A 12,847-nucleotide genomic window follows, 5' to 3' on the forward strand; every position below is an offset into this window, starting at 1 on the left:
ATGGTGACGAGCGTGGCGTTTTAGGCCGGCCAATCAGACAGAGGGATGTTTGGGATACAGCTGGAGGCCTTGCGCATCTGCTTGTTTTTAAGACTAAACCACAAGCAGTTGAAAACTCTGTACCCAAGGAACGCCGCTGGATGGCTGGTGGGCCCGATGTCACCGAGTCAGCCTCAAACAGAGTCACTTCTACGTCAGTTCCAGTGCCAGAACTAGTCCTGCACGTCCACTGGCTCATCAGACCCCAGGAGCACCTACGAACTTGACCAGATGAATGAAGCCGACTGATCTCCAGTGAGTCCGGAGTCACCAAGGCCGGCTATCTGGGCACGTTCTCAATGGCTGAGACACCCATCCCAAGGCATTCTCCTCTCCTGACACCTGTAAACCAAGCGGTGTCGTTGAGAGCATCCGGTTAGAGCAGCAAGCTCTAGCTTGGGTTGAAGTTCAGTGAGAACAAGCATGGGGCAGAGCCATCAAGGAAGATCAAGGGTGATCGCAGGCGAAGACAGAGAGAGAGGCGGCTTCGGCGAAAGGGCACAGATAGAATACACACATCATCTCTACTTCCTCCCAAACTTCACTAGGAGTAGGCGAGGAATCCAGAAACATACTACACACACACACACACACACACACACACACACGCGCGCAGAGCAAGGAGAGCCAGTGACAGCAGACAAAATGTGCCGCCACGCAGTTTAGAAGATGCAAAGCGGAAGTGGAGACAGACTTGGAAACAAAGGAAGAACCAAGGCATCCTCTGGGAAGCACACCAATTCAAACCACAGCAGAAGCCAGAAGACGCTTAGGAATTGGAGGCAACGCAGTGAGAAGTGGGGCTGAAGACCTGGCTGGGGGAGGGGGCCGGGGGGAGGAGAATCCCTCCCCACTCTCCTCCCCCCTCCCCTCCCTCAGCAGCCTCTTCCCTGTCTCCACCAGACCCTGGAGGTTAACTCAAGGAAAAAAAAAAATCACAGAGATTCTCCAGGATACAGCTGACAACTGGTGTGCGGGACTGAAAACAGGAACGGGTTCAGTCTACGGTGCCCTCCCCTCTCATTCCTTCTCCCTATTTGGTTCCCCCAAAATGCTGACACTCGGGCTTAAGGATGGACAGACACTGCAAACTGGGGGTACCCCCGATGCCACAGATCCACATCCAATCATGTCCCACAAGGGAGCACCCCCCCCACCCCAGCTACCTCCTGTGTATGGCAACTTTCACACAACCTCCTGTACCTGATCCTTAACTACGAGCAGACATCCAAAGACCATCAGCATCACAGAGGCTTTCGAGAAACTCCTTCAACATAAAAGGTCAAGACCAAAAGAAACGCACAAATAAAAGACAGCACACAAAAAATGCAAAGGATAACACCCACCACAAATTCCTATCCTCGGAGGAACACTGTATCCACAAAACAAGAACAGAATGCTGTACTAGTCAACAAAGAATGTGTCAGGGCAGGGAGTGTATGGGAACACTTAGTACTTTCCTCTCAATTTTGCTGAGAACCTAAAACTGCTCTAAAGAAATGCAATCTTTAGAAAAGAAAATGTAAGAATGCAGAAACCCAAAATGAACTCTTATAAACCATTTAAATGGTAATAGAAACTTTACTGGGAGGGCTAGAAGACAGAATTGAAGATAAAGACACAAAGATAAGAAGATTAGAGAATAAATCCATGGTCTAATAGGAGTTCCAGGAAAAGAGAACAAGGAAAAAGGAGGGAATAACATTCCCAAAGAAATAATCTAAAAAAAAATTCCCAGAAGCGAAGAATTTAAGTTTCTGGATTTAAAAATCCCAAGGGCTCGCCATAATAAATGAAAAAGGAGCATCATCATGAAATTTCAGAACACCGAGGATCAAGAGAGGATCCCAAAGAAAGATCCAGAAAGAAATTAAATGGCACATTCCACATTGAAAATAATCAGAATGACTTTGGATTTCTCAACAGTGATAATTGGGAAACAATGAAATAATGCCCTTAAAAATTCTGAGGGAAAATGGTGTGCTATCTAGAATTCTATACCCAACTAAAATAACAACCCAAAGTACGAGTAGACTAAAACTATTTTCAGAAATTCAAGATCTCAAAACAAAACAAAAACAAACAAAAAACCCTATCTCCCAACTATTCTTTCTCCAGAAGCTACTGGGGAATAGAAAATATTGACCAATGTGAAGACATGAGACCCAGGGCAGAGGGTCCAGCACAAGGAGAGAAAAGGAGTTCCCAAGGTGATAAGGACAACAGCTTGGAAAAGGACATCTCCGAGACAAAATCAATGAAACAGATCTGATTATCTGATGTGTTGAACTATGTTGAAAAGAGCTTTAGAAGTTCTATCAGAGGGGCACCTGGGTGGTTCAGTCAGTTAAGCGTCCGACTCTTTATTTTGGCTCAGGTCATGATCTCAAGGTTCAGTAATTCAAGCCCCACATCGGGCTCTATGCTAACAGTGTAGAGCCTGCTTGGGATTCTCTCTCTCCACTCTCTCTGCCCCTCCACATCCCCCAAAATAAATAAACTTTAAAAAAATTTTGAAAAGTAGTTCTATCAGATCAGGATGAATTATTGATAGGTCTACAAAAATTCAAGTAAACAAAAATTGAGACAATTAGTGGCTGCACGAAAAATAAGATATTGCACAGGAATTAGAAATTTAAGTTAATTGTAGCTATAAGTCTATGCTGAGTACAGATTCCAAGTTTGTGATAGAATGATTTTGGAAGGATGGGTAAAGGGAAGTGGAGCGTGCATGCGAGGGTACATTTTCAGGACAGAAGGAAGGAGGCCTGAGAAGGCCACAGTTGGAATGGAATGGAATGGAATGGAATGGAATGGAATGGAATGGAATGGAATGGAATGGAATGGAGTGGAGTGGAGTGAAATGAAAGTGAAATGAAAAGATGGTCTGGAAATTAACTGCAGCACAAGTTACTATTTGTAAATTATGCAGTAAATTCCAGAAAACAATTAAAAAAAAAAAAACTAAAAAGTTAAGACAGTTGTCTCTAGGTAGCAGGACCTGGAATGGGAATAGGTGTTTTTCATTTTAAAGGTTATAATAATGACTTGTTTTTTAAATGTTTTATTTATTTTTGAGAGAGAGACTGAGACAGAGCATGAGAAGTGGAGGGGCAGACAGAGAGACAGACACAGAATCCGAAGCAGCTCCAGGCTCCGAGCTGTCAGCACAGAGCCCGATGTGGGGCTCGAACCCACGAACTGTGAGACCATGACCTGAGTCGAAGTCTCGGGCACTTAACCCACTGAGCCTCCCAGGCGCCCCCATAATGACTTTTTACACTGTGTTCATATTCACACTTATTAAAAACTGAAGGCTATGTTAAAAACTAAAATGCAAGCACAAAAATGCACAGCAGACGTCACGCGGAATCTCAGCAGAATGGCCACTGAAGATCGTGATGGACGACGGGCCAAGAGCAGCGGAAGGCCAAGCTGCCAAGCATTTCCTCAAGGTCGTCTCGTCTCATCCCAGCAACTATCCTATCTGGCAATTAGTTCTGGCCCTACTTCATCGCTATTTTGCAGACGAAGAAACTGAAGCTCCGAAAGGTTGGGAGAGGTATCTCAGGACACACAGCTACTACCTCGTGTGGCCTTGAAAGCCCGTCCCCAAAGAACATCTTCCAGGCAGAGCGGTGTGAAGAAGTTCCAGTTAGCAGAACAGGAAGGACATCGCAGACACCCTCGGTTTAAGGGTTATAAGTCTGCCTTACTGTGCTCTTCTAGAACCTTCTCTAGTAGTGGCAAGGCACTTCCCGACTTCACAGAAAGCCATGGCATTCCCGTAAACTTCTCAAGGACAAAGCCAGGAAGTCAGCCTCGCGGGACTGAGCACTGCAGACACGTGGGAATCCGGGCTGCCCCCTGGGCTCCTCTGGGAGCCCTTAACACCCTGCAGCTACTCATAGAAGGTTCTGCCTCTACTCCCAGAACCACACGACAGTGCAAGGTCCCCATCACAGTACGCCTACATCACACCGTCATATCCACAATGGGGACAAAAACAGAAAACATCAAAACTTCTGTTTTCAAAAAATGAGAACAGGGGCGCCTGGGTGGCGCAGTCGGTGAGGCGGCCGACTTCGGCTCCGGTCACGATCTCGCGGTCCGGGAGTTCGAGCCCCGCGTCGGGCTCTGGGCGGACGGCTCGGAGCCTGGAGCCTGCTTCCCATTCTGCGTCTCCCCCTCTCTCCGCCCCTCCCCCGTTCATGCTCTGTCTCTCTCTGTCCCCCCAAAAATAAATAAATAAACGTTGAAAAAAAAAAATGAGAACAAACTGAGGACTGATGGGGGGTGGGAGGGCGGGGAGGGTGGGTGATGGGTACTGAGGAGGGCATCTTTTGGGAAGAGCACTGGGTGTTGTATGGAAACCAATTTGACAATAAATTTCATCTATTTAAAAAAAAAAATAACTTCTGTTTTCATCTAGTCCATCTCATCCTTTTATTTTCCAGTCTATGTTTTGGAACGCAAATAACATATACCATACGCCGCGGTCTGTGTATGCGACATATAAATCAATAAATACATACGTGGAGAGAGACGCAAGTTTGAACGGAAAAACAAAAGCAGTACTTGTTTAGTAGCTGCTGTGTGCTAACACCTCTGTGACAAAAGCACGATCTTCATTTTGCAGATGAGGACACGGGGTCTGAGATCTAAAGCCTTTGTTGGTTTCATGTCCTTATTATTTCCTTTAGCAACGTAAGCCCCAGGAACATAGGAAAAATCGAAACAGTGGCTATCATTTATTAGGGCCACTTTGTGTAGCCCCTTTTCTCGGTTTTTACCTCACTTTCATCACGGCTCTAAAAGGCACACGGCATGACTCTCTTTTTACTTTAGGAAACTGAGACGGGGCGGGGGGAGATTAAGTGACTTGTCCCAGGTCCTACATTTTGGACGATTTTAGAATGTCCAACGATGGCCCGAAGTAGGACAATCTTTGCTTTCAAATGAAGCCGGTGACTTCAGAAGAGAGAGTGTTGTTTTTTTAAGTTGGTGGGGGTTTTTTCATGCCATTCACTTGTCTAGACCCGCTGAAACTTTTGCTTAAGAAAAAAAAACTGCCTTGGGCTCTTTCATAAAGGTGCTTGACCAAAGGGGGGGGAGGAGGGGTGGGGAGGGCTTCCAGAACAAGAAAATAAAGCCTCAGTGAATGAAAAGCCCCATTTAAAAAAGACATATTTCTAGCCAGACAACGGAAACCGAGAGCATTCTAAGAATGTTGCCTGAAGACAGGTCTGCGGGAGGGAGGAGGGCGGAAAGACCACCGCTCAGACCACCACTTCGAGAAGCAGCAAAGCAAACAAGTGGCCAGCAGCCGGCGGGCCGGGGGCCTGGACAGTGTCCGCCTGTCAGCCCGACTGGCCGTTCCCTAGAGATTAAAGCAGGAGACTCAGACTCCAGCCGTTCAAAGAAAAATATTCCGGCTCAGCCTGTGACTGCTTCTCTGTTCTTCCTTCCTTTCTTTTCTCTCTTCCTTGCAGAAGAGAAGATCAGAAGGTTTGCCCAAGAGGCAGAAAATCCATTTATCTTAAAAGGCTCCTGACACTTACCGGGGAACCCGAAGACGTGTGTGTCCGGCTAACCTCTGGGCCCCCAGTTATTCCCCGTTCCCTTGTGAGCACTTTCCACTTTGCTTTTCTGTCAAGTAGGGAGGCGCCCGTGCCAGAGCCCAAATCTGTGAACAAATGTTACGGACTTCCCAGAATGGGCTAGCTCACGGTCCCGAAGAGCACACCCAGCTCTGTGCACCCCTGGGTGCTGCTCATGAAGATAAAGCCGACACCTCGCCTGCTGCACACGTGCCCGATCCGGCTCTTCTCCCAAACGCCCAGGGCACACGCTGTTGGCTCAGTCCCTCTGCACAGAGACCGGAGGCCCACGATGTGCTGAGGACAAGCCCTTCAGTCCGCCCGTCATGCTGTCCAGTTAGATGGGAACCAGCAGGGCTCTCAGAGAAGGGCTTGCAGCTCCCCTTCAGTTATCATAAGCCTCTCAGTAAAGTTCCACTTTACCAGCTTCCAACAATTTTTCAAAGGTGGGCCTTACAAAGCATTCATAACCCGCCTGCCTGCTAGCTGGTAAAAACAAAAACAAAAACAAAAACAAAAACAAAAACAAAAACAAAAACAAAACCAACCATGTACTTTGGAAGAGGACCACCAGAGGCTTAATTCATAGCTGTGCTATTTTCAAGCTGTGTGACCTTGGGTGAATTACCTAACCTCTCTGGACCACCGTTTCCTCGCTTGTAACATGAAGAACTGCCTCCCAGAGCCGAAGGGAGGGCCAAATAAACGAATATACAGAGGGAAGTTGACACACGGATGTGAATAAACTCTGGTCACCTCTGTAAAATGGAAATTAACTCCTCATGACCCGCATTTCTAGACGCCAACCAGAGATGTGGACTTGGTTCGACTCACTGTACCCCAGCAGAAGTCATCAGGCTCCTGGCTTCCTTCAGGGGTGCACCGACCGAAATGTGCCGGCGCAAGCAGATACGCGATTTCTGTGTGTCTCATCCCCCTTCTCTCCAAACCTAAAGCTCCCTGGGGCACCTGGGGGGCTCAGTCGGTTAAGGGTCCGACTCTTGATTTCGGCTCAGGTCATGATCTCATGGTTCATGGGTTCGAGCCCCGCGCCGGGCTCCATGCTGACAGCGTGGAGTCTGCTTGGGATTCTCCCTCTCTCCCTCCTCCTCTGCCCCTCCGTTGCTCTCACTCTCTTGCTCTCTCTCCCAAAATAAATAAAATAAATAAATTTAAAAAAAAAATTAAAAGCTCCTTGACAGCAAGAACTATTCTAGTCACCCCTTTATTCCCCTGGGACACTGTGTGTGTGTGTGTGTGTGTGTGTGTGTGTGTGTGTGTGTGTGTATACACACACACATATATATACATACATACATACACATATGTGTGTGTGTGCGCACGCACGTGTGCACACACACACACACACACACACACACACACACACACAGCAGAAAATACCTCCTAAACAGAGGGCGTGGGGGAGGAGGTCACAGCGAGGAATGTACGGAAATGCAGCACAGTCCCGTCTGAAAGCTGCACCCGTTGGGTGCAGAATCTGAACCCCCAGCTGTACCAAATAAGCACACCTGAGGTTTTATTTCAGCCCGCCCCCCCCCCCCCAGGGGATGCCACTGCTCTTACAGTTCCAGAAAGCGTATTAGCTACTGCCCCGGAGATTACCTGGACTCACCTCACCGCTTTCTATTCCGAGCGGGGTCGGGAGGAAGCCCTCCCTGTTGAACATCGAAGTACAAGATGTGCACTTGTGTTCTTTCCTCATGAGCACGCTGCTTGCTGGAGGGCCCTGTGGGGGCCTGTTCCCCCTTCGGCTTGCACCTGAGCCAAATTCATCGCTCCCTCTTCTGTTCCGCCACCCGCAGAACTTTGCTGCCGCCCCCGCCGGGTGCTGACCCCGCTAAGACCACAGGGTGCGCGTCTCCCACCCCCTCGGGGCGGGGGGGGGGGGGGCGGGTTGAGCTGCTGCAGACAGCAGCCAAGTTCGCTCGGCTCTCCATCCCTTACAGAGTCCGGAGCGCTTTCTCACAAAGAGCAGGTCTCTGGCAAGGAAGCGGTGGATGACTGTGCTCATCACCCCAGGCTGCTACAGACCCTGCCACCCGCACCCAGGCCACCCCTGCTTCCGGAAGAAGACGCAGCTGGAGGCCTTCGGGGTCTCAGCACCAACTTGAGGCAGCTGGGTCTGCCCTGGGCCACACACTGACAAGCGTGGCCCCTACTGTGCCTCCTCTGTGAAAAGGTGAACTTTCCCCCCCTTCCAGAATCGTGATTTTGAGCCTTAAAAGTGAAAGATGAAGTTTGGCTATATAGTAGAAATCTTGCCTTCTCACTTGGAGCTAAGGGCGAACGTGAACCAAAACAGGAAGAGCAGGAAAACAATGAGCGCACGACCCTGGGAGGTGGTCGCCTTAGCAAGGGTGCAGGCAAGAAGGTGGCTTCAACGGAGACAGAAGAGAGGGGAAGTTTCTCTCTCAGGTCAGTCTCAAAGGGCCCCCTCGGAATGCTGCGTCGGAAAGGATGAGCTCCAGTTTGCGGCAAAGGCGAAAGGGCATTCTGGGCAGAAGGTGGACGGCGCACCCACGCCTGGCCCAGGGGGACACGCCGTCGTGCGCCTGGGGGATGCAGGTCCTTCCAGACGTAGGCATGTGAGGTCAGGGGCAGAGGGGTGACGAGGGGCCGGCTCAGACTAAGCCCAGCCAACGTGTTGAGAACCAGCTTTGTGGAAGCAGGAAAGGACTCTGTGCAGACGTGATTAGGCTCTATTTCAGAGAGGCTTCCTAAGGATGGTCTACAGGACAATATTGCGATATATACCGCAACTCACAGACCGGCCCCACGTGCAAGAGGAAGGAGGGGGAGGCTGGTGACTTCAGGGCCGAAAACAGAAGCTCAGTGTCCCAAGTGCCGGGGACCTTCCAGCCCCGCCCTTGCTGGCGGCCCATCCCCAACACTCCTGCACACCCCAGACACTCGGACCGCAGGCCCCCCGTCCCTGCAGGCAACAGCCTTCCCCTTGACTCCTGCCCAGCTTTCAGGGCCTCAAGGGAAGGTACCGGATGTGCCCCGCCGGCCACAGAGACACAGCACCCCCCCCCAAAGTCGTACCAGAACCCCCCCAAAACTCCAGCTCTGATCTGAGCTGCCACGAACCGCTGTCCCTTCCTCCCCCAATCTCCCTACAGCAAAATTTAAGAATCCTTCGGCCACCGGACAACTACGGTGACATTTCGAGTTGAGTCCAAAATGGAGTCAAAAAACCAAAACAACAAAAACCATCATTAGCACAGCACTCTCAAGCTGCCGCTTTCAGCCTCACTCTGTGATTTCCACAGGCGCGCTGGGGCCCTCCCCCATGAAGAATGGGGGTGTAGGAGCAGTCGGCCCCCAATATATGATATGGCCATAAACGCATTCAGACCGCGGAATGGTCTCCTATAAACTCTTTGACAGTCCTCTTGGCAGGAAACGCCATTCTAATGTAGATTTCTCCGATTTTCCCTAGAGGAACCCATAAACTCCACAGGTGCTGTTTAAGGAAGAAAAGCCGGGGCGAGGGGCTCACTTGTCCCACCACGGCCGTCCTGCCCCCCCCCCCCCAGCTGCTGCGCCACCGCGGCCCTGGAGACATCCGCTGACAGTGCACAGTGCTTCATCCGAGAACGTCCCCAAGCTCTCTCCACGGGAACTACAAAGCAGCGTGGCCCCTCCAGCTGCAGTGAGAACTGAATAGGGGCGAGGCACCTTCAGAAGAAAGCCAGGCAAGATTTTCAGGGAAGAACAAACTACTGAGAAACTATTCTCCAGAAACAAGCAGGCAGGACCCAAAGAGTGCTGCAGACCTTTATACATGATGTATGTATACAAGATACACAAGATATGTAGGGTATCTTTAGCACATCATATCCTCACTATACCCACTGCTGCTCCTGTGCCCACCTTGTGCAGAACTAATCATTTACGACCCCTTGAGATGCCACTCCAAACAGTGCACTTTGCTCGGAGTATCTGCACCTGTGGCTTATTGAAACGCTAATGCTTTGCCATCGTTCTCCTGACCACAGACCAGTGCTGTCTGTCTCATAAGCAACGAGCCAACACAAACCCTTCCGCCCCCGAAAGTGGGTGCCGCACTCCCCGAAGCCAATGCACCGTACCTTACAAAAAGCTGGTCATCTCAGGCAGCCCCATAAACAAAGCAGCCAAGAGCAGCCTGCACCCAGCAGAGTGGGAGCGCTCGCGGAGGCTGACGCCTCCCTGGGGCTGTGCCTTTGATCGCGTGGGGAGCCCTTAATGCCCCTGAGAACTGTGCGGTCAGCCTGACACCCTGGCTCCCGGCCCCTGCCCAGAGAAGCAGCGGCAGCCAAGCCAGCCAGGGGAAAGGTTTCAGAGCCAGTATCTGCTCCTGGGGCTACAACAACAACTGGAGGGGGAAAAAAAAAAAAAAAAAAAAAACAAACTTCAGCAGACCTTCCAAGTTGAGTTCCATCTGTCCCAGGCTCCTGCTGGGTCAGATGGCCAATGCCACAGTTTTCTGTCTTCTTAGCACGGAAGTGTTTTGCCGGGTCAGAGTGCTCTCCACGCAGGTACAGGCCAATCTGTCAGTCTAACCACCAGCAGTTAAACCGAGACGTTTTAAAGAACGTGCAAGTTTTGTACTTGGGGGGGGGGGGTGCGGGGACCGCGTCCTCTTGCGCAGAGAACAAAGGGTCGGGAGAAGGGCCTCGGCTTTGCCGCGGGAAGCTGGCAGGCCCGTCTGCTGGCAGGTGCCGCGCTGACCCACGGAAGCACGTGCCCTCAAAAATGATCCCCGTGAACACCGGGAGCACACCCCAACAAGGAAAACTCCCCGGAGAGGCACAGATGCACATCCTTAAGCTTCTTTTATTGAAATCCCTTCTGGAGCACCTGGGTGGCTCAGCCGGTTAAGCGTCCGCCTTCGGCTCAGAGCATGATCTCATGGCTCGTGAGTTCGAGCCCCATGTCGGGCTCTGGGCTGACAGCTCGGAGCCTGGAACCGGTTTCAGATTCTGGGTCTCCCTCTCTGCCCCTCCCCCACCCATGTACACGCACCCTCTCTGTCTCTCTCTCTCTAAAAAAAAAAAAAAAAAATTTGAAAGAAAGAAAGAAATCACTTCTGCCGTGGAAAAAAACGCCAGCCTACACGTCCCTGTTGTAATGGACTCTGAAATCCAGGAATCCTGATCAGGTCCTAACTGAAAAAGCAAAGGAACAAAATCATGGGGGCTTACTTCATTTGTGCTGCTGAATACCTTTAACGTTTATTTTTATCTGCTCGTCAGGATCTTCTCTTTGCCCGCAAATATGACGTGGATGTGACCCAGGGTTTCCATGCCACCTACCTTTTGTGACAAAGGCCAAAGTGCCGGATTATTCTTGCCAGCGCCCCAGTCAGCAAAAAGAGCTCTCAGCCGTTTCTAGGTCCAGCTCCAAAAAGGACTAGGAGCTACAGGGTGGAAGGAAGAACCTCGTATCGCAGAGCCTTCTCCGGCTGAGCAGTGTCTCTAGAAAGGGCTGGAAGAGACCCCACTCATGCCCAACCTTCCCAGCAAGGGCGGGGGGGGGGCAGCGCCCCCTGGTGGTTCTGCTCGAGTGAGGCTCCGGGAGTCCAAGCAAACCCCTGGCACGATGGCTTTGTCCATCTGGGGAGGCCGTCAGGCCCGGTGACCGTGCACAGAGGACCTGTTGCGACGTCTGCCCCTCGGCGCGCTGTCTGTAATGGCGGGAAGCTGGACACTTCAGAAACGCCCAACAAGAAAGGAAAGCTTAATGTGGTCTCCGATATCCACACGCACAAAAGCTACGTACACGAAGAGTTTCCAAATGACGCAGACGTACTTAGGATATAACGTGCAGCAACAAAAGAAGTCTAAATTGTCACAGAGGGGCACCTGGGTGGCTCAGTCGGCCGAGCATCAGTCTCTTGATTTCCACCGGGTCACAATCTCGCATCACAGTTCGTGGGATCGAGCCCCACGTCAGGCTCTGTGCTGACAGTGTGGAACCTGCTTGGGATTCTCCCTCTCCCTCTCTCTCTGCCCCTCCCCTGCTCTCTCTCTCAAAGTAAACAAAGATCTAATAAATAGTTATAGAAATAGAGAGAGAGAAATATACACGTACGTGTATATTTTATGTAACATATACGTGTTACATAAAACACATTTATGTTTATATATTAGTAATACTGTGTTAATATTACAATAATGTACCAGGTAGTATTATATAATATAGGTTATGTATTACTCTGTATTACATGGAACATCATATACTGTATGTTTATAATTAACATATATATTACATTTATATTTACATATTGAAAAATGTCTACAGTGATTGCTTCTAAATGAAAGAATTGAAGATTTTTGTTATGCCTCTTTAATCTTTCCTGTCCTGTGCTAACTTTGTAAACTGACGTAAGTTGTCATCATCACGAGGAGAAAATGAGCGAAGAAAAATCTGTCTTCCTTAAGGCTGCATCACAATATCTTTGAACTGATTATGCTCTGCCATTACTGTCAAAATAGGCTTTTGATGTGAACATAGCATTGAGGTGTGTGAGGACGAGAGAGAGCTCAACACATCAGTTCTGTAGGGATGTTCCTGGTGTGAACCGCCCTTCTGAACGCAGATCTGCAAATCCAACAGATGTCAATGCCAATATATCTCCCTGCCATAAACCCCTTTCTTCTATTCCACGTCAAACGCTCTTCCCCCCTGGCCAAGTCCCCTGCACGTTAAATATGACGAGCACTGATTACAGTCACCACACCAGCCGCCAGCACAAACACTTGAGACTGTGATGTGTCGGCTTTATTTTTCTTTCTGGCCACAAAGGCTAGACGTGATGACCTTCAAAAAGCAGAAGAGTCTCCATCTGTCCAGCACAGTGTCCTGTGTTAGAGATCATGATAACACCGGTAACAAATACACACGTCTTGGTTGTTGTTTTTTTCTAGCAATTTTATTTTTTTTTTCAATATATGAAGTTTATCGTCAAATTGGTTTCCATACAACACCCAGTGCTCATCCCAAAAGGTGCCCTCCTCAGTACCCATCACCCCCCCTCCCCCCCTCCCCCCCCCAATACACACGTCTTGTGATGCCTCTTTGTGCCCACTGTACGTTTCATCCCCCTGGAAAGCCCACACCCCTCGTCTGTGATATGAACTCCTACTCATCCTTCAAACTCCAGTTCTAGATTCTCTTTTCTTGGGCGGTGGCCCTGACCT

The 12,847-nt window shown here is 49.8% G+C and overlaps 1 protein-coding gene across 13 annotated transcripts in view; it reads right to left on the minus strand.

Moving 5' to 3' along the window:
• GREB1 (growth regulating estrogen receptor binding 1) overlaps nucleotides 1-12,847 on the minus strand; it is a 143,731-nt gene that overhangs the window by 80,900 nt on the left and 49,984 nt on the right. For 4 of the 13 annotated variants that reach the window (XM_053201237.1, XM_027077913.2, XM_027077915.2 and 1 more), the window contains exon 1: nucleotides 7,273-7,678. The exons of 3 other annotated variants lie outside the window; for them this stretch is intronic. In XM_053201237.1, the coding sequence (XP_053057212.1) occupies nucleotides 7,273-7,362 (90 nt within the window). In that variant the 5' untranslated portion in view covers nucleotides 7,363-7,678. Of the gene's footprint in view, nucleotides 1-7,272; nucleotides 9,179-9,754; nucleotides 9,935-10,067; nucleotides 10,206-10,960; nucleotides 11,321-12,847 lie in introns of those variants that run through there. 6 more of the 13 variants (XM_053201236.1, XM_053201234.1, XM_053201235.1 and 3 more) reach the window with 6 other exon arrangements.

Source organism: Acinonyx jubatus, chromosome A3 (genome assembly GCF_027475565.1).
Source record: "Acinonyx jubatus isolate Ajub_Pintada_27869175 chromosome A3, VMU_Ajub_asm_v1.0, whole genome shotgun sequence".
NCBI lineage: Eukaryota > Metazoa > Chordata > Mammalia > Carnivora > Felidae > Acinonyx > Acinonyx jubatus.